The sequence below is a fragment of the Bombina bombina genome, chromosome 1 (genome assembly GCF_027579735.1).
Source record: "Bombina bombina isolate aBomBom1 chromosome 1, aBomBom1.pri, whole genome shotgun sequence".
Classification (NCBI taxonomy): domain Eukaryota; kingdom Metazoa; phylum Chordata; class Amphibia; order Anura; family Bombinatoridae; genus Bombina; species Bombina bombina.
Genome location: NC_069499.1, coordinates 459,810,782 through 459,835,811, shown reverse-complemented (window position 1 = coordinate 459,835,811; position 25,030 = coordinate 459,810,782). Strand labels below are relative to the sequence as shown.

The 25,030-nt window shown below is 33.1% G+C and overlaps 1 protein-coding gene across 1 annotated transcript; it reads right to left on the bottom strand.

The window, feature by feature from the left end:
- Positions 1-15,908: 15,908 nt before the first annotated feature.
- Positions 15,909-19,741, bottom strand: SP9 (Sp9 transcription factor). Its single transcript, XM_053690130.1, has 2 exons — positions 19,618-19,741; positions 15,909-17,857 (listed from the first exon to the last, which is right to left on the bottom strand). The coding sequence occupies exons 1-2, from the start codon at positions 19,636-19,638 to the stop codon at positions 16,577-16,579; spliced, it is 1,302 nt and encodes a 433-aa protein (XP_053546105.1). The 5' UTR covers positions 19,639-19,741; the 3' UTR covers positions 15,909-16,576.
- Between the last annotated feature and the right edge of the window lie 5,289 nt (positions 19,742-25,030).

Genomic DNA, 25,030 nt, shown 5'->3' with positions numbered 1-25,030 from the left:
ATTGATTCACTCATATTTGTGTGTTCACTTTAAGTATACAACTTGTCATTTAATACGCTGTTCATTATATCTTTGTAACAACCAGCGCTACTTTGTCCCTTTATATGCCCTCTTGTCTACCTATATCTTGTGGTGAGTGATTTTTGTAGAAGTAAGGGAGTTTCTCTCTATCTTGTTTCAGCTCTCACTCTCCTTAAAGGGACAGCTGCTTTTAGGTTGGTTTTTTGTTCTAAGGGAATTTCTGCCATCTAATATACATATAAATATATTTTCTGCTATATGTTTATATATTTTTTCTTGCTTACTCATTTGTAGCGCCCTTTCTTTTTTCGCTTGTGGTTCCATATATATATAAACAATATATCTAACAGTTCTTCTACTATATTAACATTTAATATCCTGGCAGTGGGAATCATTCGAAATATGACTTGCACTAAAGCCTATTAAAGATCAGATCTCTGAAATATTTTGACATTGTGAGCAACAAGATTTGCTTTTGCTTTTCCAAAACTCTGGGTTATAGTTTACATTTATGTTTGCTTGCTAGTAATTCACATTTGTGTTTGCTTGTGTATTGCTGCAAAAGCAAATGGGTAAACAGTGTAGCCAGGCCTGTTCTTAATACTCTTTACCTTATTAACAACTGCACGGAGAAGATCATTTAGATTAGGCATTGTCATACTAATCTATGTGTGATCAGGATCTCTGTTATCTAAACGAGTTCTTCATTCTCTACCCAACAAGAATCATAGCTGCAAACCTGTTAACAGACTGCACAATCAGCTTATCATCCTCAGATCATGATCATTTAACAGACTGCACAATCAGCTTATCTTCCTCAGATCATGATCATTTAACAGGCTACACAATCAGCTTATCTTCCTCAGATCATAATCATTTAACAGACTGTACAATCAGCTTATCTTCCTCAGATCATGATAATTTAACAGGCTGCACAATCAGCTTATCTTCCTCAGATCGTGATAATTTAGCAGGCTGCACAATCATCTTATCTTCCTCAGATCATGATAATTTAACAGGCTGCACAATCGTCTTATCTTCCTCAGATCGTGATAATTTAATGGGCTGCACAATCAGCTTTTCTTCCTCAGATCATGATTATTTAACAGGCTGCACAATCAGTTTATCTTCCTCAGATCATGATCATTTAACAGGCTGCACAATCAGCTTATCTTCCTCAGATTATGATCATTTAACAGGCTGCACAATTAGCTTCTCTTCCTCAGATTATGATCATTTAACAGGCTGCAAAATCAGCTTATCTTCCTCAGATCATGATCATTTTACAGGCTGCACAATCAGCTTATCTTCCTCAGATCATGATCATTTAACAGGCTGCACAATCATCTTATCTTACTCAGATCATGATCATTTAACAGGCTGCACAATCATCTTATTTTCCTCAGATCATGATCATTTAACAGGCTGCACAATCATCTTATCTTCCTCAGATCATGATTATTTAACAGGCTGCACAATCAGCTTATCTTCCTCAGATCATGATCATTTAACAGGCTGCACAATCAGCTTATCTTCCTCCGATTATGATAATTTAACAGGCTGCACAATCAGCTTCTTTTCCTCAGATTATGATCATTTAACAGGCTGCACAATCAGCTTATTTTCCTCAGATCATGATAATTTAACAGGCTGCACAATCATCTTATCTTCCTCAGATCATGATCATTTAACAGGCTGCACAATCAGCTTATCTTCCTCAGATCATGATCATTTAACAGACTGCACAATCAGCTTATCTTCCTCAGATAATGATCATTTAACAGGCTACACAATCAGCTTATCTTCCACAGATCATGATCATTTAACAGGCTGCACAATCAGCTTCACTTCCTCAGATCATGATCATTTAACAGACTGCACAATCAGCTTATCTTCCTCAGATCATGATAATTTAACAGGCTGCACAATCAGCTTATCTTCCACAGATCATGATTATTTATGTATGTAGTACAACACACAGTAGAGAGCTTTACCATGTACAATCACCTATGTAAACTTTCTGGACATTTCTAAAAAGGGATTAAAGTCTTTTCAGTTTTCTCAGGCACATTTTATATTACACTATATGATCCTTCCTTTCTCAGGGCCTGATGATCAAACCTTCACTGTTGTGTAGAGAAATAACACAAAATCTTTATACACATAAATAACAGTACTTCTATTATTGTCAACAAATTGTAATGATCAAAGAATTTAAAAAAGTGGATTTTTTGTCCATTAAACAATATGATTACACATCACATCTCACCTAATTATAAAACAGATCAAACTTCACTTTTTCCCTGAAAAAAGGTTATTTTTTTTAATTGTTAAACTTTTGTGAACTTGATAGAATTTGTTTAAAAGTTTAATGTCCCTTTAAAGGGATAGGAAAGTCAAAATTAAACTTGCATAATGAACATAGCGCATGTAATTGTAAGACACTTTTAAATTCACTTCTATTTTCAAATGTGCTTCGTTCTCTTAGTATCCCTTGTTAAAAATAAATACGACCTATCATACACTAGTGGGAGCTGCTGCTAATTGGTGTCTGCACACATTTGTCTCTTGTGATTGGCTAACTAGATGTGTTCAGCTAGCTGCCAGTAGTGCAATGCTGTCCCTTCAGCAATGGATAACAAGAGAATGAAGCAAATTTGATAATAGAAGTAAAATGCAAATTTGTTTAAAATGTTATGTTCTATCTGAATCATAAAAGAAAATGTTGTGGTTTACTATCCCATTAAATAGTTGTTGCTATAAATAATAATTGTTGTTTTCCTAAATCATTATGGAATGACTAGAGAATGTGAAACAGCCAAGAAGGAGAGGACACAAGAACACACACTAAGGGGTAGATTTATCAAAGCCATTCTCCTTTAATTCCGTCCAAAATAGCACATACAAACTGATCGTCATATTCATCAAAGCACTCTGCGCCTATAATTGTGCAAATCTGAAAGAAACTTCTTCGCACTCCGCTTGCATTTGCTTAGGCGCATGGGCGCGCTCCCGAGTGCAACAATATACATTAGTAATAGGCGTTATTTACCAGCCCGACCTACAAATACGCCCAGTTTCTTATTTATCATTGCTTTGCGGCTATAGGGAACTGAAATTTCGGCTTTAATTGGGTGTTGTATATTTCGCTATACAGACTGAGGCGAACACCATTATAATACATGCTTTTACATCTTGTGATGCAGTACTTTCTTCTTTTAACTAATTTTTCAAAGGCTCAGTACCAAGAAGAGACTGTTATTGCCAGAAATTTGTGCTTCCACATGGGCACATGGGTGCCAACAGTTTTATATATATATATATATATATATATATATATATATATATACTGTATATATATATATATATATATATATATATATTGATATATTTATTTTTGCGATCTTAAATTATCAACATATGGCAAAAACAGCACAGAAACATTATAATATAAATATAAGCTAAATAGTTACCTAAAAAAACACTTTTTTAATAATCAAAACATGGCGGCGTAAATATTTATAGGGATGTACTGTGATAAATAGGGAGTAAAAAGGAAGTAAATGCTTTTTACGACAGGTGAAATTTATCCTTATTACGCCCCAGCTCACCTGCGCAAAGTTATGTCTATTTTTTTGATAAATTCAGGCGCACATGTGTGCTTCTCCGGAGGCGAGTTGGGGCGCAGTTACAGGCGAAGCACATACAGAGTTCGCCTAGCCTTTGATAAATCTAGCCCTTAAGGAATTTCAAGAATTACTTTGATATTAAAGGGACAGTCAACACCAGGATTTTTGTTGTTTAAAAAGATAGATAATCCCTTTATTACCCATTCCCCAGTTTTGCAAATCCAACACTGTTATATTAATACACTTTTTAATTCTGTGACTAACTTGTATCTAAGCATCTTCTGACCGCCCCTAATCACATGACTTTTAGTTATTATCTATTGACTTGCATTTTAGCCAATTAGTGCAGTGTCTGCCACTAGCCACGAGCGTGATCACAATGCTATCTATATGGCCTACATGAGCTTGCTCTCCCCTGCTGTGAAAAGTAAATAAAATAGAGGCGGCCTTCAAGGGCTTAGAAATTATAATATGTGCTTTCCTAGGCTTGCTTTCAACTAGAATACCAAGAGAACAAAACAAAATTGTTGATAAAAGTAAATTGGAAAGTTGTTTAAAATGACATGCCCTATTTGAAAAATGAAAGTTTTTTTGGACTTGACTGTCCCTTTAAAAGCATTTATCAGACCCAAGCTTTTTTTGATAAAGCAATTGACTAACTATGCACAAATAATCTATATTTCTGCCACTATAATACTACATTAAGATAATGTAGTTGCCTTTATACCTTGGATTTATACTGTGATAGTAAATACATTTTATAACACAGTTCAGTTCTAGGGTGCTGCCAGGCAGGCCAGTGTAAATCTGTGGACCCAAAGCAATAAAACAACATGTTTTGTATAACCTGATATGGTGTTGCCTATCTGAAGTATGAGTCCATCAACAACCATCTACTTTTTTGTCTAATGCGAAATCTGTCTCAATTTAGCTGCATTTCATAATGTTCAAATAAAGTATGGGGGCCTTGGATGCTCATTTTTCTACAATGCATTAAAAAGGGGTTTTGAAAATGACTGACAGAACTTTAAAAAAAGCCCAATAAATCTATATTCTATTTTTTAAGAATATTGTGTTGTGTCCTTTTAAGACTAGGAACTAGCCAATCAATGATCATACACTTGTTATTCACAGAGGTGTATTTCCTGCAAGAGCAAGGCAAAATTGAACTTAACAAATCAGTTCATTTGAATGTCCTTCTAATCCTTTCAATGACAGCATACCTAGGTTTGCTCATGAGTGTTCATGGGCATTGTTTTTTTGTATTTTTGTATCTGCAGTGTAGTTTATTGTTATTTACACTCTTTTTGTTAAATAGTTGTTTGTTTTTGTGTAATTTCAATACAGATTATATTGTTTTGTAACATACAATGAATGCAGAACAATTTTCTTAGTTTTATTGCAATTTATCAATAACATTTTTTACTGTCTTTTTATTTAAATGTTGTGTTCCCAAAGCAATAAAAAAAAACATGTTTTGTATAACCTGATATGGTGTTGCCTATCTGAAGTATGAGTCCATCAACAATAAATCTATATTCTATTTTTAAGAATTTGGTGTTGTGTCCTTTTAAGACTAGGAACTAGCCAATCAGTGATCATACACTTGTTATTCACAGAGGTGAATTTCCTGCAAGAGCAAGGCAAAATTGAACTTAACAAATCAGTTCATTTGAATGTCCTTCTAATCCTTTCAATGACAGCATACCTAGGTTTGCTCATGAGTGTGCATAGGCATTAAGCACTGTATGGCAGCTGTGTTTGTAACAATGTTATATATATTGTGCTTGAGACACGTGCACACTCATGAACCAATGTTAATATATTTGGTAAGTACTTCTGGCAATGGGGTTTGTGTTTTGTATAGATCAATGTCTGTTAACATTCTATACATAAACATGAGATCTACAAAACCCTATTCATGTCATGTGACATAATTGTCTCTATGTCCACAAATCCTTCAGTAATATCTCTTGAGGGAATTTGTTTTTCCTTCACTTGCAGGGCTGGTGAACATTTTTTTTTTTTATTATTATTAATATTATTATTGTAAAGTGCTCTATCTGAATCATGAACATTTCATTTTGACTCTACTAGGGAGATTGAATTTAGGGGAGCAAAAGGTGCACATTGAAAAGTAAATACTGCAGCCAATACAAATAATATTACCCCATTTTCAGTGTATAATATTTTACAATTGTGTTTTTCTATTAGAATATGGGTTTTGTATATTTTGACACAATATCGCCACCTTTCAGTTTTTGAGAATATGCCAGACCTGCTTATGCCCATAGTGCAAGCGACCCTGTTCATCTCACTAGAAGAGCCAGGGTCCTTATTTCACAAGGAACACAATATGCTTTGTATTTCATACTTTTAACAATGATTTTCAGAGTTTTTATTTTGTTTTTTTGTATTTTTCTATCTGCAGTGTAGTTTATTGTTATTTACACTCTTTTTGTTAAATAGTTGTTTGTTTTTGTGTAATTTCAATACAGATTATATTGTTTTGTAACATACAATGTCTGCAGAACAATTTTCTTAGTTTTATTGCAATTTATCAATAACATTTTTTACTGTCTTTTTATTTAAATATTGTGTTCTTTCCTTTAATATCATTTTTAAATGATGTTGTTGTTTTTTTGGTGAGCCCTATTTTAATATATGCACCTCCTTCAAAAAAAATTAGAGAAACACTGTGCTTAAGGTAAAAACTACCTTTAGAAAATTATAGCCCTGGTGAGATTTCTTAGAGAATCTCACAAACCCAGATGCTTTTAGATAATCAGACCATTAGAGCTCTGGTCAGTTGATGATGAATAGACAGTGTTTATATTAGAGAGCAAGCAATAAGCTAACAGGATGTTTAAATAAACTGCTATAATGTGCATTATCTACATGGAAAGCTATTATAAAAAATATTTCTGGTACATAACATACTCATTCCATTGTCTGTACAACACAGTCTTTTTTTTTTTTTTTTTTACAGCAAACAACATTTTATGTTGTGCATCATTGCATAGTTATTTTAATCACTAATGATACAAACCGTGTCAGTGTGTTTTACATTTTGAAAAGATAAACAAATACTTTTGCCTTTGTGTTTAATATTATTTCTTCTTCAGAGAAAGCTTGTTGTTCATCTGTTTATTGTGACATTGTATGAATAAATATACAACAACATACACCAGTGAGATTTATTTCTAGAAGTCTATGGTGATTTAAAAAAAAATCAGAGTGTTAATTGTTTAATAGGCAAAGGTAAAAAGAGTAAAAAAAAACAAGTAAATATCTAGTTTCTAAATACTGTAAAATAGTTATATACTTCCCTGTTTATCTGATTAGAAAATGTTATCAGTCTGGCAGGATTTTATATTATACAGTACAAGTATTAACAAATACAGAATGCTAGAAGAATGGATATAATTATAAATTAATTTTCAAAAAGATCAGGAAAAATATTGGTGCAAACTTTAATTGTTGGTATCTTAACAGTGAAAACGGTTTGGGTCAATGTATGTGGTAACTTTAATACAGTGAAAGTTGTAAGCAGAGTGAAAATATAAAGAGAAGTAGAACTGAACGTGTAGACTGTAGTATTAGGCTGTAACTCTTTTTTTGTACCTCCATGGGAGAAAAAGTCAAATAAATTTTCATTAAATGGAAGGTGCTGTGGAGTTATTTGCTTGCTAGTATTAAGTTAAAGGGACACAAAATTCTTAATTAAAGTGTCAGTAAACCTTAAAAATAATGTTATATAATTCTGCACATAGTGCAAAATTATATAAAATTATTTTTGAGGTTTACTGTCCCTTTAAACTTTCATGATTAAAATAGAGCTTGTGAATATAAACAACATTCTAATGTGCAAATAATATCATATTCATTTAGTTTTTTTATTTGGAGAGCATACCTAGATAGGCTCAGCACTATATGACAGCAGAGGTTGGTAATGCTAATGAAAGACAGCAAAATATCCCTATTTAAAATGTCAACATGTTGTTGGCAGCTGTGTTAGTGAAGGGCATGATTGAAACTTGTCATGGATAGGTAACACTGCAGAGAGGTAGAGGAAATGTGACCATGGTTCGGGCCTACAGAGACGAGTTGTTATATCACAATAACAATTTATTTAGAATTAGGGCGAATTAACCTCCTAAATTCTGCTTTTGCACACAGTAACATATCAACATTTTTGTTGTTGTTGCTATCTGTTATTTTGACACGTTGCTGTTGATATTTCATAAGGTTACCAAAGAATGTACTATTCAAGGAAACCTCTTTAGGAGACAATGTCAACAATGTTTAGACTACCAGTGGGGCTAAACCAGTAGAGGCAGATGTGTTGGGAAATTGATTAATATTATGTAAGTGATTTGAATTAGACTACTATACTATAGTTGTTATAGTTAAAAGCAAACACTATAATACACTGGTACAGGTTGTATATCTACTAATACAAAAGAAAAGAATAAGCAAAACAAATATTGTATGTATTCTGATAAACAGAACAAATTGATATCAGCAGCATGATCTTTAGTGTAGAATAACCAAAACATTGTGCTGGTGCAAAAACCTATTTGAGTCTGTGACTAAGAATATACTTATCTAAAACATATTTCCACATTTTTTTCAACTTAAGGTGATATTATATATCTATACTGGCTGAAGGGAAACTGAGAAATCAAACAACAATCTTGTGATCTACCAGAATACCATGATTTGCTATTTTTTTTTGTAAATAGCTGTAATAGAATAATATCTAAGAGCAGATGTGTGTACTGAAGGGTAAATATATGCTAATCCTCAAAGGACCTTGTTAATTCACATCATTTATATTTTACCTAAAATGACTTAGGGATTCAATTTTGACTTCACTGTCACAACTAGTATTATTAATCAGTGGATGTATATATATATATAAATATATATATATATATATATATATATATATATATATATATATATATATATATATCTCAAAATAACAAGAGTATTGCATTGAGCAATAATACTTTTTTTATTGGACTAACTATACATTTATAAGTTGACAAAAATATGGAACGCTTCACGAATTTGCGTCTCAAATGCGTGGCAAATTCGTGAAGCGTTCCATATTTTTGTCAACTTATAAATGTATAGTTAGTCCAATAAAAAAGTATCATTGCTCAATGCAATACTCTTGTTATTTTGATATCTAAATCTCTGGACTAACACGGCTACTCCAATCAACGTGACTATATATATATATATATATATATATATATATATATATATATATATATATATATATATATATATATATATATATATATATATATATATATACCATTAATATGGACCTTGAATTCTGCTTATAAAATATTAAATCACTCATAAAAAAGACAGGAAAAAAAATCTTAAAGGGACACTAAAGTCAAAATTAAACTCATGTGTCAAATAGAGCATACTTTCTCATTTCCTTGTGCAGTCTTTTTATTAGCACACTTTCTGTGGCACCCGCTCTTATTGAGCATGTGCACATTTTCACAGGGTATACATATTTGAGTCTGTGATTGGCTGATAGCAGTCACATGATACAGGGGGTCGGCAAATTGATGACAATTTTGAAGTGTTGTCTTTTTTATTTTGCATGTGTTCATTATGCAATTATATTGTGTTTAATTGTTCTAAAAGCTTAACATAGAAGCCAAATTACTTTCTTTGGTATAACTACAAATGTATTACTCTCTGGAAATCTCCAGTATGTTGACAAACTGTCAAAATGCAACTGGTAACTTTCTGTCAGTTGTTTACTTCATACAAGTTCAATCAAATGTGACAGCACTATTGACAAGGTCTTACCCTGTACATTTGAGCACCATCTTTGTCACTACAATTAGATTTATTTTCAAAAGCCTTTAGGATTCTGTACAATGCCAGCAAAATTTAATGTATTACCTTTTTATTTAAAGAAACATTCATTCAAATTGAAACTGAGGCTGAATGCATTTTAAAGAAGAGTCACACTAGAACAAGGGGTCAGGTTCTCAAACACAAGGAGGAGTGATTTGTGAGCACTTCTTACAGAAAGAGTAGTTGATTAATAGCATGGACTGCAAATAGATATGGTAGGCACAAAGACTGAAAAGGAATTCAATGATACCTGAAATATGCTTAGGGCACTCCTACAAATGAATTCAATGTAGGCTTCAGAAGGAAATATGGGCAAACTCAATTTGGGTTCTGGTTTTAACTGCCATAAAATGCAGGCAAGTCAGATAAATCAAGTGCTTTTCTCAAAAACATGACTTGGTTAAAAATACAAATTACTTTAAAAAATGCTATTAGAGTTTTATAGGCATAAAATTGATTATTAAAATCGGGTTACCTGCTAAATATAGGAAGTTGGCAGGAGAGGAGTGTTTTTATCTGAAATCTCTAATGTTAGCACTAAATTAAGCTAGGTGTGATACTTGGTTGTTTGTGGATAGCTGACTTGCTATAATCAGCTTTTTGTTTTCAATAACTGACTTGCATTTACAGGCTAGCTCACTTGGGGATTTTTATCTAACTTGGCAATTTCACTTAGTTGATAATTGGTGCATACTCCCACAATTGTATATACAAATAGACTCTATTATATTTTATGAAAATAATGGAGCATTTTAGTAAACTTTGTTATTTGTTTCATGAAAGAGAGAGAGAGAGAGAGAGAGAGAGAGAGAGAGAGAGAGAGAGAGAGAGAGATGTAAATACTGCACTTTCATATATAAAGTAGAAACTGTGTCAATTTAACATTATTATACATTATAAGGTGATATAGGAACATTAATCTACAGAGCTATATTTGAAGCACCATATTTTCAGTAATAAATAAGTTACAAATCTTACTTACAAATTATATAAATGTAAATGTATCATTCTGTAATTAAGCACGTTAAATAATAATAATGTGTAAATGTAATTTATGGATTTATGTATATGAGTGCAAGACTTCCCTAGTATCTATAGTTGGTCTATTGCTTCTATAATATTTTTGTAATTATTAGAATAATTCAGATGGTGACAAACATATTCTCGTCATCAGTTTTGTAATAAAAATACAATGTATAGACCAGTGATCCCCAATCATTTTTTGTAACATTTCTGATTTACTATTTGACTTCTTTGGGTTCATTATTTAAATGTGTAATATACCTCTAGCAAAATACTGTGAGTTCAACGCAAAATTAAATGAAGGCACATCTCAAAGTTTAATTCTCAATTTTACATTATTTTACACATAACCAACATTACAGCAACTCCAAGAACCTATCTGTAATTTTGGGTCTTTTCGGATCATTTCATATTAGATAATGAATATATGTAGAGGTTGTTGATGCAGAATCGCATCATATTAAGATGGGGGTAGTTGTTGGTTACTGGAAGCACCATCCTGCTTGTTGCCCAATTGTATAACAGACCCTTCCACCCCAGCCTTAATACCCCATGACGTCTTCAGCAGACGGTTACAATAACACCCCAGTGCTGCCATACAGTTTGGTTGAGTATCACTCCATAAACAAAAAAGCAATTACCTTATGCTGAAAAAATAAAACTCATTATGTATCCTGTTGGATTCCAACATCACTCTTCCTGAGTTCCACTGCATTGCAAAAAATAAATAAAGATTGACAGTTTGTTTTAATAAGGAAAATATGGCAGCTGTATTGTAGAGCCACTTGGTTCTTGTTTATCAAATGATTGTTTTATATCATGTGCACTTACTATTTTATTCTGTTTCCTATTTTTTTGTCAACCAGTGTATAACACGTTGTAAGTTTATGTAAATATCTAACGATAATGAATATATATATATTGCTAGAATAACCGTCAAAAACAAACATAAATATGTACAATTACATTTGTGAACCTATGAGAAACGGGAAAGGTGCTTTTTCTCTATAATATTCTTTATACAACTAATTATTTTGCTACAGGTTTTGTGTTTCCAGTAAAAGCTGAACACTTACTAAATGAGGGATGAAATACACTGATAGCATAAACCCCTCAATTTTTTATTTTTTTATTTAGGGGACTCCATAAATCATAACACCTGAAGAGACTGCTGAGGTTGTGAGTCATTCAATAACTATAAAAATAAGTTTTTTTCTAGTTTTGTTTTAATTGTTTTCATTCAGTAGCAAGAAGAAGCTTGGATGTATTTACATTAACATAATCTGTGTTTTTTTCTGGAATCAATCGTCAGATTGCTAGACCTGAACTGGGGAGCACACTTATCAGAAGGGTACATAAGCTGTCCTATTATTGGGACTTTGCTCTGTACTTGATCTTTCATAAATCCGAACTCAATGAGATTGCTTTAGCAAACATGCATTACCACATTTTAGTTCTAGATTTTATTGCAAAGAAAAAAACTCGTGTTTCATTCACCTTAAATATCCTCTGATTAAATATGTATAAAATGTTTTATTGATTGCGAATCTAACAATAATCACGAGAAACGGAAATAAAAATGTCTCCTATTCCAACAAAATGAAGTTGTTTAAGTAAGCTGAAGAATTGAAATTGCTATGAGTGATGTAATCATTTAATATTTGTTTATAAGGAATAAATAGCTACTTTTAAAAACTGAAAATTCTCCTTGAGATTGCTAGAAATAAATATCTATTAAGCTCTCTATTTATGTTGTCATTGATTAATTCTTCGCTACCTCATTTGGTTTCGATTTAGAACGATTTGATTCTAATTTAATTAGCATATAATTTGAATGTGCATAATTACTGTAATTATGACATTCAGGTAAGGCAGCTTTAGGCTGAAAGGCAATTTCACATTTTCTAGCAAAGCTTCTTCTTGCAATGAAATGGACAAGGAGTTTGTGCCCTCCTATCCAAGCAGTAATTAGCACAGACGGGGATTCCAGGTGAAAGGGGTTGATTTGTATTAAAAACAATAATCCACATAAAATGGGGATCATAGAAAAATGTAACTCGTTAAAACGTGCCTGAGTAATCGATTTACTGTATATAAAGAATAACTCCCACTGGGACCTACTGCAATTGTTAGTTTTGATTTGTTAGACTTTAAGTCGTTTCACTTACCTTTAAAATCCATTTCAATTAATACAAACGTAGTTGTTTTTTATACCAATCCCCCATTTGATTTAGATTACACGCAATGTAATACAGCATAGCTTTGTAATTGGTATATATTTAGTTTAAGCGGATGCCTTGGCTTGTTAAAACAAAAATAGATACTATCATTTGGGGAATAATTATGTTTTCGGCTTAATTGTTGGGTATTTAATATCAATGCAAAATGTAACATTATATTGGAGTAGAGAGTGAATAGGTGAAGTTGGCCAGAGTTGATGCTGTCCATGGTACTGAATCTGGCTCACCAAGTTGTGACTATAACATAATGCTAATTAATCCATGGGCAATTGCAGACTTTATGTATTGATGGTTTGATTAAAAAACACAAATATATTTATTATGTATGATATTTTTTATTTTTTTTAAATTTATAAAATCTACTGAATAATACATGTCATCTTTCATTTAACATATATAAAAGTGATATGTCTTATAAAGCCTCCGTAGGAATGCAAAGAAAATACTCGTGTGTATACAATGCTGACCAAATCTAGAAGAAATTGTGGGGTTTTTTTTAACAAAACCACAGTTTTCATATATTGCGGATAAATAACATTAGTATATATTTAAAGTGGATCACTAAAATGTATTTCTGAGTAGACTTTTAAAGTGTTAATTTCAATGTAATAGCAAACTTTCAATATCCATGAACTCTTTTTATTGTTTTAGCAATTCGCATTAAGTACGCTAGGTGGCAATAAAAGATTACACTTATCCTATATCTCGCCATAGAGGCAAACTAACTTGTTAGAATAACTATTGCAGTCTGAATGCATCTTTAGTTTAAGGGCACCTATTTGAAAACATTGGCAATTGTACCAATCTACAAAGAATCACGACATGTATGATGCAAATATGCAGACTTTGAATATCATGAGATAATTACGTTTTAAAATGAGCACAAAGGTTAATAACATTATTTGACTGAGTTTGGACTTTAGCAAAAAGAACAGTAATTTGCTTAATAAATGAACATGCGTAAACTTTTACTACGTCTGGAATATTTAATAATGCGCTTATTATGCATGTATTTATGTGTGTGTGTGTGTATATATATATATATATAAAATCATTGCAATACTAATAAAATGTATTCGTAAGAATATAATCGATCACCATGCTTTACTACGTTATATATAGCATGTTAACCAGTATAACATTACGTTTTAAATTATCATGGAACATAGTATAAATTTAGTTACTATAAGTTTATCTAATACTGAAATAATACTTATTATTTTATGTTTTTTGCTTCTTTTTTCCTGTCTTATGCATATATATATATATATATATATATATATATATATATATATATATATATATATATATATATATATATATATATATATATATATATATATATATATATATATATATATAATTTTGTTTGGAATTATATATATACAACTAAATATCTATGTATTATTCTGCATGGAAACAGGGTAAGACATTACTTACTAAGAGTAGCTATTTTTTGGCACAACCTGGACCCTTCCTTGTTCCTGGGGAGGCTTAAATTATGTACATTTATTTGATCTAACAGGGCAGAGAAATTGCCTACAGGTCCTTGATCACTGAGCTGAAGACTGTGTCCCTGAGATTGTCAGCTAACCAGATCGGATTCATTGTCTATAGTTTTTTCTTTCTTTTCTTTTTTTAATATATACAGATATCAGTGTTCCCTTCTGTCATAATCACAGCAAGAGGACACATTCCTAACTAGGTAGGCAGCCAACACAGTTGACATTGAATGATAAAATATGCATTTTTATATCAATTGTAAACAATTTATTTGCTGATTTGAACACTCTGTGGATGGTGAACAGCTATTGTCATAGTAAATATGATTTTTAAATGTATGAATTGTGATAGCTTTATGACGTGCAGCTGAAAAACTAACAAAATAAATAAACCATAGTTCAGAATAAATGAATAAAATGTGTCACTCCTAAAAATCAAAGTCTACATTAAAAGAACATTTTCTTCAATAAACATTTGTAGCAAAAAGAAATGTAACTGTAACTTCCATTAAAAATCTGTGAATTTGCGTTTTACACACGAGTTGAATCATTGCTCAAATGTCCTGTCTCCAGCATTCAATTTAGGTTTTAGAAATCCAAATGACTTTGATTTAGCATCTTCCCCTAGTTGCTGGAAACAAGACAAAGAGCAGTTAAAATAATTTTCATTTCAATAATTGCCTTCTGGTCAATTTAACTGTGCCTTATTTTGAAAGAAGCTGTCTAAATGAGATTCCTCTTCCAAGTGTGTTCCCATGCCTTACACCCAGCCTTTAATTATTCCTGATTTTTTTTCCCCTCCTTCTTCTTCTGCATAAGACGCTGCACTGGGTAATCACAAAGAAGTCACAGAGTATCCTTGAACCTTTTCAATAGCAAAGCTAGTGATATTCAAATAACTAGCAAGGACCATTTCACTGCACGCAGACATAAGCATTTCCAATCCACCATTTGCATAGATCAACTGTCTTTGAAAAGGGAAATAGCAGTTGCCATCCTAACGTTAAAAAGGCTGACTATCAAATCAAGTGCTTAGTTTGCAATCTTTCAAACCGTTTACATTTTATCTGTTCTTGCCCTTTACCGTTTGACATGCAAATTTTGTGCAGTAAATTTAGACAATTAAAATGGATTTTCAAGGGAGCTTTTGTCCCGGTGAATATTCTCACTTTTCCCTCTGGACCATAATAGATAAAGTTGGCCAGAACAAATGATGTCTAGCAGATTAATTAGATATTTGATAAGACATGAATCCCTAATAAGGGAATACAAGACACAGGGGGCTTCTCTGTGTTCTGAGTCAAAATTAATAACACTGAACAAGATTTCGATTTTGGCATGAAATGTCTTTTCTGGAGTATTTATTGTAATGATTTATCCCTCTGAGACTATCTGTAAACTGAGATTTCTGGCCAATTGGAAAGATTTGTAAATGCATTTACAGTATAATAAAATATATCATCTCCTGTCCAATTTGAATTGACTTGTGCTTTTAAGCCTGTATAATCAAATGAATAATTACACGCTAATTAATTCACTATTTGATCTGAAAATATCAGTTTCCAAGAAAATGTATGTAAGGAAATAAAACAAGAATATGTTGATCAGAATTCTTTAATAATCCCAAAAATCAAAATATTATCAAGACTATTTTCTTTATAATACAGATAAACGCATTTATTTTGCTTAAGTGATTTTAATTTACGTTTCTGATTGAAGTGATAACTCAACGATTTAAATATCTTTTACATATATATATTGACTTTCACAAAGTGCATCAGAAATTAAAAAGAGAACCTCCTGAATTTCAGGAATTCACAAAAAATAAAACTATTAAACATTTTACAAGGGAAAACAAATAATAAAAAAAAAAATCAACACAACCTCATGAAAACTATTTATACAGTTTTTGAGAAATAGTCCTGCGTTCTTTTTTGTGTGTTTTTAGCTCCTCACCTTAAAATCTTTAATGAAGATTTTCTCTTTATTGAAAGTTTTTTTTTTTTTTTTAAATAATAAAAACGTATGTTCTTAAACAAGGATTTGAAAAGAATTTGAGTGCCATAATCCACTGTGGAATTTTAAGTCACAATGTGTCTTTTTGTGTGGATGAAAAGCAGGGGGAAGTTGACAGAATAAAATATCTGAGTTCGTTTCTCCCCATATATCTGCCACTATTGCTCTAGTTGACAAAGTTTTTGCAGGTAGTGCTGCCAGCACAAACCAGCCCAGTGCACAGTCAATAAGAAGTCGTTTTACTGCCGCCCTAAGAATCATTGACCGCATCTTTTCCTGGTCGCACCCCCTCCAGGATCAGTTCGGGAGACTCAGATCTAGGGGTCTCTAGGTTGCTGGCGTCTGTGTCGCTGTCACTGCCTTTCTTCCCCCCTCCACCCCCGTTGTGAGTCTTGATGTGCTTGCTCAGGTGGTCGCTCCGCATGAAGCGCTTGTTGCAAACTGGGCAGGCGAATCGCTTTTCTCCCGTGTGGGTGCGGAGGTGCCGCTGGAGCTCATCTGAGCGGGTGAAGCGCTTTCCGCAGAAGAGCCAGTTGCAAACGAAGGGCCTCTCCCCGGTGTGCCAGCGCAGGTGAGCCTTGAGATGCGAGGTCTTGCCGTAAACCTTACCGCACCCTGGAATGTGGCAACTATGCAGCCCCTTTCTCCGCAAACTCGCCCCTGCGGGTCCCAGCCTCTCCGCTTCCTGGCAGTTCGGGCAATCGCAGGTGGCCCGGCCTGAGTATCTCCGTGCGGAGCGGCCTGTTCCTCCCCCTGCAGCAGCCACAGAGGCTCCAGTTAACATAGAAGTGCCTGAGTCTGGGTATGAGGGCAGTACTGGCTTAAAGCCCTCCTGTGTGAGCAGATGTTGGCCGGTGGTGAGCAAGTGAGAAGCGGCACTAGAGCCTAGACCAGTGGAACTAAAGGCGGAGTGGGTGAGGGAGCTGAAATCCGGGCTGTATCCGCTGAGCTGGCTGTGGGGGGCGCCAGAGTGTAACGCCCCCTGGAGGGCAGCAGCGGCGGCAGCCGGCTGGTTTTGCACATCCAGCCAGGTGCTGGGGCTGGCAGCGTGCACGTCCCACCAAGTAGAGGCCCCATTGGCCACCTCTGAATGGAAGCCGGACTTGTACCAGGATTCGTATGGATGCGCCATGCCCACCCGTGGGTAAAGGCTTTCCGCGGCGCCGTGTACTTTGGAGATGAAAGCGGATTGGCCGGCCTCCTGTGGTGACACCCCCGAGGCGTTGGTGAACAGGCCGCTGTAGTCGCTGCTGAAGGCTGAGGAGGTCGGGGAGGTGGAGGCGAGGCAGAAGGCGCTGTTGGCAGTGGCTGTTCCCCCACTAAGGGCGCTGGAGGCCCTGCTGGTAGCGACAGTGAAACCCCCCAAGCTGGAGCCCAGGCTGCAGCTTGATGAGGAGCGTTTCCAGGGGTGAAAGCCTCCTTTTGCAAATGCGCTAGACTCGGGCAGGCTGCTTAAGGGGCTTGTATTCCCAATCTTGTTGCAGGTGGCAGCTAGCATGGCCAGGGGAGTTGTTCCAAATCTTGGCTCTTCCTGGGTGATAAAAAAAGAACAAAAACAAATAAATATCTACGCCCAATGCCAAGCAAGTATTGTTTTCAAATCACTAATAAATAAACAATAGGTCAAGGGCTTCTCTTGAATCCATAGGCTTAACTAATTAAACTATTAGGGGGGAAAGGTTGTATAAAAATACTTAATTCTAACCAGTTCAGTTGAAATGTTATTTCAAATAGCATCACAACATATACATTGTCCTAGTTTTAGTCCATGACCATGTTTTTCAGGAATCAAATAAGATGATCTATCTATCTTATTAATCTATCTATCTATCTATCTATCTATCTATCTATCTATCTATCTATCATCAGTATTATCATTATTATAATTGTAGTTATTCTTGTCTATGTTTATATAGGAATTTAATTAGTTTACACACTTCAGGACTAGGTAATCTTTTTAAATATTATTTTAAAGAAAACGCCTTTAGACAGGCCAATGATAGATAGATAGATAGATAGATAGATAGATAGATAGATATACAGATAGATAGATAGATATACAGCTGATAGATATATAGATATACAGCTGATAGATATATAGATATACAGATAGATGTTAGATAGATGATAGATTATAGATAAATAGATGGTACATAGAAAACATTAATTGGAAATTTATCTTACAATGAATAGAAACATTCCATACATCTCTTCCTATTATTAAGAATATGTTTGATGTTATTATGTTAAACTTATTCCCTGCCAATTCATGTGTTCACCATAAAGGCGGAATCTGTGCATCTTAAAAAGACAAATTTAGATCGTGTTATTTGACTATTGGGTCTGTAAGCGGCTGTATAATTGGTCTATAATGGATCTATAAACGGGCAAATAATACATAAGACAGCGTAAACGCTTTATTTATATTTGTAATGTTTAAGTAATCATCTCAATAGAGGAAATTGGTTTATATATATATAATTTATTGATATTTTAAGTATGAGTCTGAAAGTTTCCAGTGAATGTTGGAGACTTGTAAATGCAGATGACTGCCTGGAAGAGCTTAGATCCAGATACTAATATAAAGCAGTCTTTCTGTTGCTGGGAACTCTAACACTAAGCACATAGGAAGAGCAGAACAATATACAACATATATTAGTGGAATGTTCTATGAGATAATACAAGACAGACAGGGTGCCATGCCATACAGAGATTCAAATAGAATGATCTGGACCTATTTTATTATAGGTCTTCAGAATTGTGTGCCAACGCTTTTGAGACCAGTCTGACAACCACAGGGACAAATAATACATAAGTGCTGGCTGCATTTATTTATGTGGTAATGGTTTGGGGATTAGGATAAATGCTACAGTTTGTGTTGTATTGTTGGTAACGAATAAACAAACACAAATAACTTTGCATTGCTGTTTATTTTCCCTTAACAAAGATGATTAATAAAACATGCTGTGCATTATGTTTACATTTTATTTATGCACTGAAACCAGCAAACATAATAAAGTGATTCAAAGTAAGATGTATCAATTAGTTGGTAACCAATAATAGTATTTGACTCGATTCCTCTATTAATGGCACAGCTCACAATTCAAGAACGATTAAATAATACTATACTTAATATATGTTTTTATATCAAGCAGATATTCTGTAGAAATAGTAACTTTATTAAAGTTACTAAGTTTAGATTTGACATCCACTTCTGTCATGAACATGCCCAGTAACATTGGTTTGCAGACAAAACGAAAGCATTTGTTTTCCTTTCAGAAGGTTACTTACCCCAAGTATAGAAGTAGCCATATCCCGTCCCTTGCCCTGGTGCAGCAGAGATGTGAGTGCCCAGATGTTGGTGCTGCTGAGGGCTCCTGCTCCTTACACAAGTTGCACTGAGTGAGGATCCTCCTTCTGTCTACTGCAGACTAGACTCAGACTAAGCGCTGGGTGCGCTGGCTTTGAAGTACCGCTGGCTGCTTATTTAGGCCAATCAGTGAGCACCGAACGCAGACTGGAAGCTGCGTCGTAGCCAATCAGAGGAAGCGAAGTGCAAGAAATCAGGGCTCTGTTCGCGTGCCATTCAAAGGATGGGGAGGAAAGAAGAAACCTTCATTGCTTTGGACTCTATAAATTGTACTGTAATAACCCACTCAAAAAAAAAAAAACACACACACAAAAAAAAAGCAAAACGAAGCCTGATCTGTTCTGAAACCAATGCAGACTGTAACATATATTATTTACCTCCTGCAATATCAGTGCCAAGAGATTTTTAATAGTTTGATCAAAACTGTGGCTGTTTAATTACACATTAGGAGCTGATCATTTTAAGCCTTTGCTAAACTTTTAACTCATACATTTTGGCCCACCTTCCATATAACCCTTAAAGATAAATAGTGTTTTATCAATTAGGATACTATCCAATTTTACAAATAAACATGCAATTTCCTTAACAATTATACTTATGATAAAATGCCAAACTGTCACTGAATATCCACTCAGCAGCATTGACTGTATTTCCTTAACTAAAGTGTTTATTTTTTTAGTAACCCTCCTAAAATTTGACACACACACTGAGGACATTAAAAAAAAGTTCCAACATGAAGGATATGTTGATCCTTTTACAATTAAATATATATCAATTAATCAGAATCTTTATTTTATTTTCCATTTTCAGTTAATCTTTTCCATTATTCCTAATAATTTAAATATGAAAACATGACATTGCTTGTGAACGATGCAATAGGAGGCTGAACCAGATTACTGAATTATCATCAATGATTCTGCTCTTGATACAACAAATATACAGAAGGAATGGACACAAAGCTTTGTAAATTTTGTCTTGAAATTTTGATCTGAAGGAAGAAAAACATAAGGTAAGTGATTTTGGAGTTAAAGACCTTGGAGATTACAGGTGAATCTTTAACATGAAGGAGGTCTGTATTAATGTAATATTGGGTACTTGTAGTAACAGAGGTGTTATCTAAGTGTCAGTTAGGCGTATGAGACCATCCCATGGGGCAGATCATAGGACAAATACTGATTATTTTTCCTTCAACAAATGTGCATTGAACATATAAGTATATCCTAGAAATAAACATATAAATCAAACACAATTATCCTCATTCAAGCTGAGTCAATTTATATTGACCACCTTATTCCCACATAGAGATTTGCTTTAATATTTCTTAGTCATTTACAATACAATTCTGCCCAATAATGGCACATTTAAGCTCATGTTTTTTTAATCTACTGTGGATGGTTGGTTATTAAAGGAAATATTTGCATAGCATATTAAATGCTGATTAAGTGTGTGCTTTTTTTACAATTCTTAATTTTCTGTTATATTTCCCCGCTTGCTTCAAATATAGTTTTAAACAAAGATCCGTGTATTATGCTAAGGTAAAGAGATGGCTGTTAAAACATTTGGGGGATAATGACAACATAACAAAGGCCTGTTTTGGAAAGAATCATCGTCCTTTTAAAAGTTAAAGCAATTTACTAGAGAATAGCATTCAACTAACGTTTTACATTATTCAAAACGGTCAAATAATACTTCTATTATAGTACTGAATGCTACCAGTCAGCCCAAGTGCAATTTGTGCAGACTCTATGCCTTAAATCTCCACTTCTTTATAAAGAGGTGAATATGGAACAATTTCTTCAAAACCCAGACAGAGAGCACACAAATTGCTTCCCTTTCTGCAATCAGGGCAATTTAACTGCAATGCAATTAGCACTATTAAATGTCGATTCTGCATAAACAAATTTGCCTAAGAAGAGAAAGTGGGGTGAAAACCTCTACTGGGTGATTTTTTTTTATTTTTTTATTTTTAAAGCAAAGATTGCAGTTTGATAAAATAGATGTGACTTTTTTATTTTTAGATTTAATTTTATATTTCCTCTATTAACAAATTATTGCAAAGGGAGAATGTTTTTTACAATGAGAATGATGAAAATTATTTTGAATGCAGTCATTTTTTTAGATTCACTTCTGTAGTGTGGTTAGCCAAAAAATATCCTCTTTTGATAGATATCAAATGATATAAAAGGTAGGAGATTGGTTTAATAAATAAACAGGTTTGACAGGAAGATTCGTAAAATATCTTCAATTATAGACAACACAGTGAATAGATAAAAACACACAGGATTCCCACACCACGTGCACATCTCTGAAAAATAATAGTATCCTGCCATTTTACAACAGCAGGGCATCTCCCAAGAGTATATGTTATAATTATACTTTCATTTAAATTTTATATAATCGACTGGTTATTATCAAATCAACTGATGCTGATAAAATAACACCTTTAGTGGAGAAACCCTGTTACATTTGCTGCACCCATTGTATTAGCTCAAATATTAATATTTCCATTTATGTTATACTGTAGTTAAAAAAGGAAGTTATTTCTACTGCTTTGCTATTTTGTATTTGAACTAAATGAAGCATATCGCAGATGGACCAAATCGTAATTATTTGTTATTGAAAACTATTTTAAAACATTTAATAGACCAATATGCAGTTTTAGTATTTAGTTTTTTTTTTTTTAAATACTGTTACAAATAATTCTTCTTTTATGATTTTTGTGTTGCAATATTCTGATCTGTAATATATAACCAAAATCAGATTTAAGCATGCTTGAGTTTGTTCTATATATATATGTGGCTATCGTCTATTATCTATCTATCGATCGATCTATCTATCTATATCTTTATCTATCTATCTCATCTATATATCTATCTCATCTATATATCATCTACTCTATCTATCTATCTATCTATCTATCTATCTATCTATCTATCTATCTATCTATCTATCTATCTATCTATCTATCTATCTATCTATCTATTTATCTATATCTGTCTATATAATATATCTATCTATATAATCTATATCATCTATCTATCTATCTATCTATCTATCATCTATCTATCTATCTATCTATCTATCTATCTATCTATCTATCTATCTATCTATCTATCTATCTATCTATCTATCTATCTATCTATCTAATCTATCTATCTATCTATCTATCTATCTATCTATCTATCTATCTATCTCTATCAATCTATCTATCTATCTATCTATCTATCTATCTATCTATCTATCTATCTATCTATCTATCTATCTATCATCTATCTATCTATCTATCTATCTATCTATCTATCTATCTATCTATCTATCTCTATCTATCTATCTATCATCTATCATCTATATCTATCTATCATCTATCTATCTATCTATCTATCTATCTATCTATCTATCTATCTATCTATCTATCTATCTATCCTCTAGTTAAATGATTACTAAGAAATAGCTCCATTCATTTCCTTCGCCTTAACACTGCAGATAAATTCATTTGAAATCCCACCCTGGTTTATGTTTAATTCTGCGCTCAGATAAACTGACAATTTAAAGGGAAATATGTTTGATGCACCGTACGTTTGATGATTTTAATGACTGCAATTATTGGCTGTTTTTCCCTGCTTTACTTTGCTACATAATTAAAAGTTTTTGCCAGAAATGTTTTCTTAAACACTATTTTTTTTTTCTTTCGGTATAAGTCTGTCTCGGTAAAGTTAACACACATTAAATAAATATTTAAAATGTAAAAAGAATGATTTTCAAATGAATACTGTATATAGATGTATAAAATGAACATACATATACTCTCTCTCTCTCTGACACACATATTTACTCACACTCACTTCTGTGTCTCTCTCACCTACACACACACATATTATTTCTCTTTCTCACATATATACTCACACACACTCGCTCTCTTTCACTTACACAGTCACACACGATATATATTCACGATATATATATATACACACACACAAACGATATATACACAAAAAACACACACACGACATATATATATATATATATATATATATATATATATATATATATATATATATATATACATATGCACACATTTACACAAATGTAAACGTATACATACACATACACATATATGTATAAAATTACACACTCAAATATATATGTATAAAAATACACACACGCATGCACACATGCACATGTATGTATGTATAAAATTACACGCACACATACACATATGCATAAAATTACACATATACTCATGCACACAGACACATAAATGTATAAAATTACACACACATGCACACAGACACATATATGTATACAATTATAAACACATATGCACACAGACACATATATGTATAAAATTACACACATGCACACATACACATATATGTATAAAATTACACATGCACACCGACACATATATGTAAAAATTACACACACACATGCACACATACACATATATGTATAAAATTACATGCACACATACAAATATATGTATACAATTACACACATGCACACCGACACATATATGTATACAATTACTCACACATGCACACAGACACATATATGTATAACATTACACACAGACACATATAAGTATAAAATTACACATGCACACAGACACATATATGTATAACATTACACACAGACACATATAAGTATAAAATTACACATGCACACAGACACATATATGTATAACTTTACACACATGCACACAGACACATATATGTATAACATTACACACATGCACACAGGCACATATATGTATAAAACTACACACAGGCAGACAGACACATACATGTATAAAATTACACACATGTAGACACATATATGTATAAAACTACACACATGCACACAGATACATATATGTATAAAATTACACACATGCAGACAGACACATATATGTATAAAATTAAACACATGCACACAGACACATATATGTATAACTTTACACACATGCACACAGACACATATATGTATACAATTACACACATGCAGACAGACACATATATGTATAACATTACACACATGCAGACAGACACATATATGTATACAATTACATACACATGCACACAAACACACATGTACCCACATCTCTACCCTACTTGCCTACCTACCTCTTTTCAGTTCTAGTTTGAAGAAAAAAAAAGTATGTTGCTAATGTTAGGTAATGGTATTAAAGTTACCGAGTAGAAAAAACACAATGTAAGTATGCAAATGAAAGGTTTCCAGAACTGGTTTAGAAACATTTAGGGAAAGAATTGGACCTCAGTTGATACACGTTTGTGTTTCAGTACAGAGAAACTGTTAAATGGATCTGTGCCAAATGATTTTTGGATCTCAAGATTA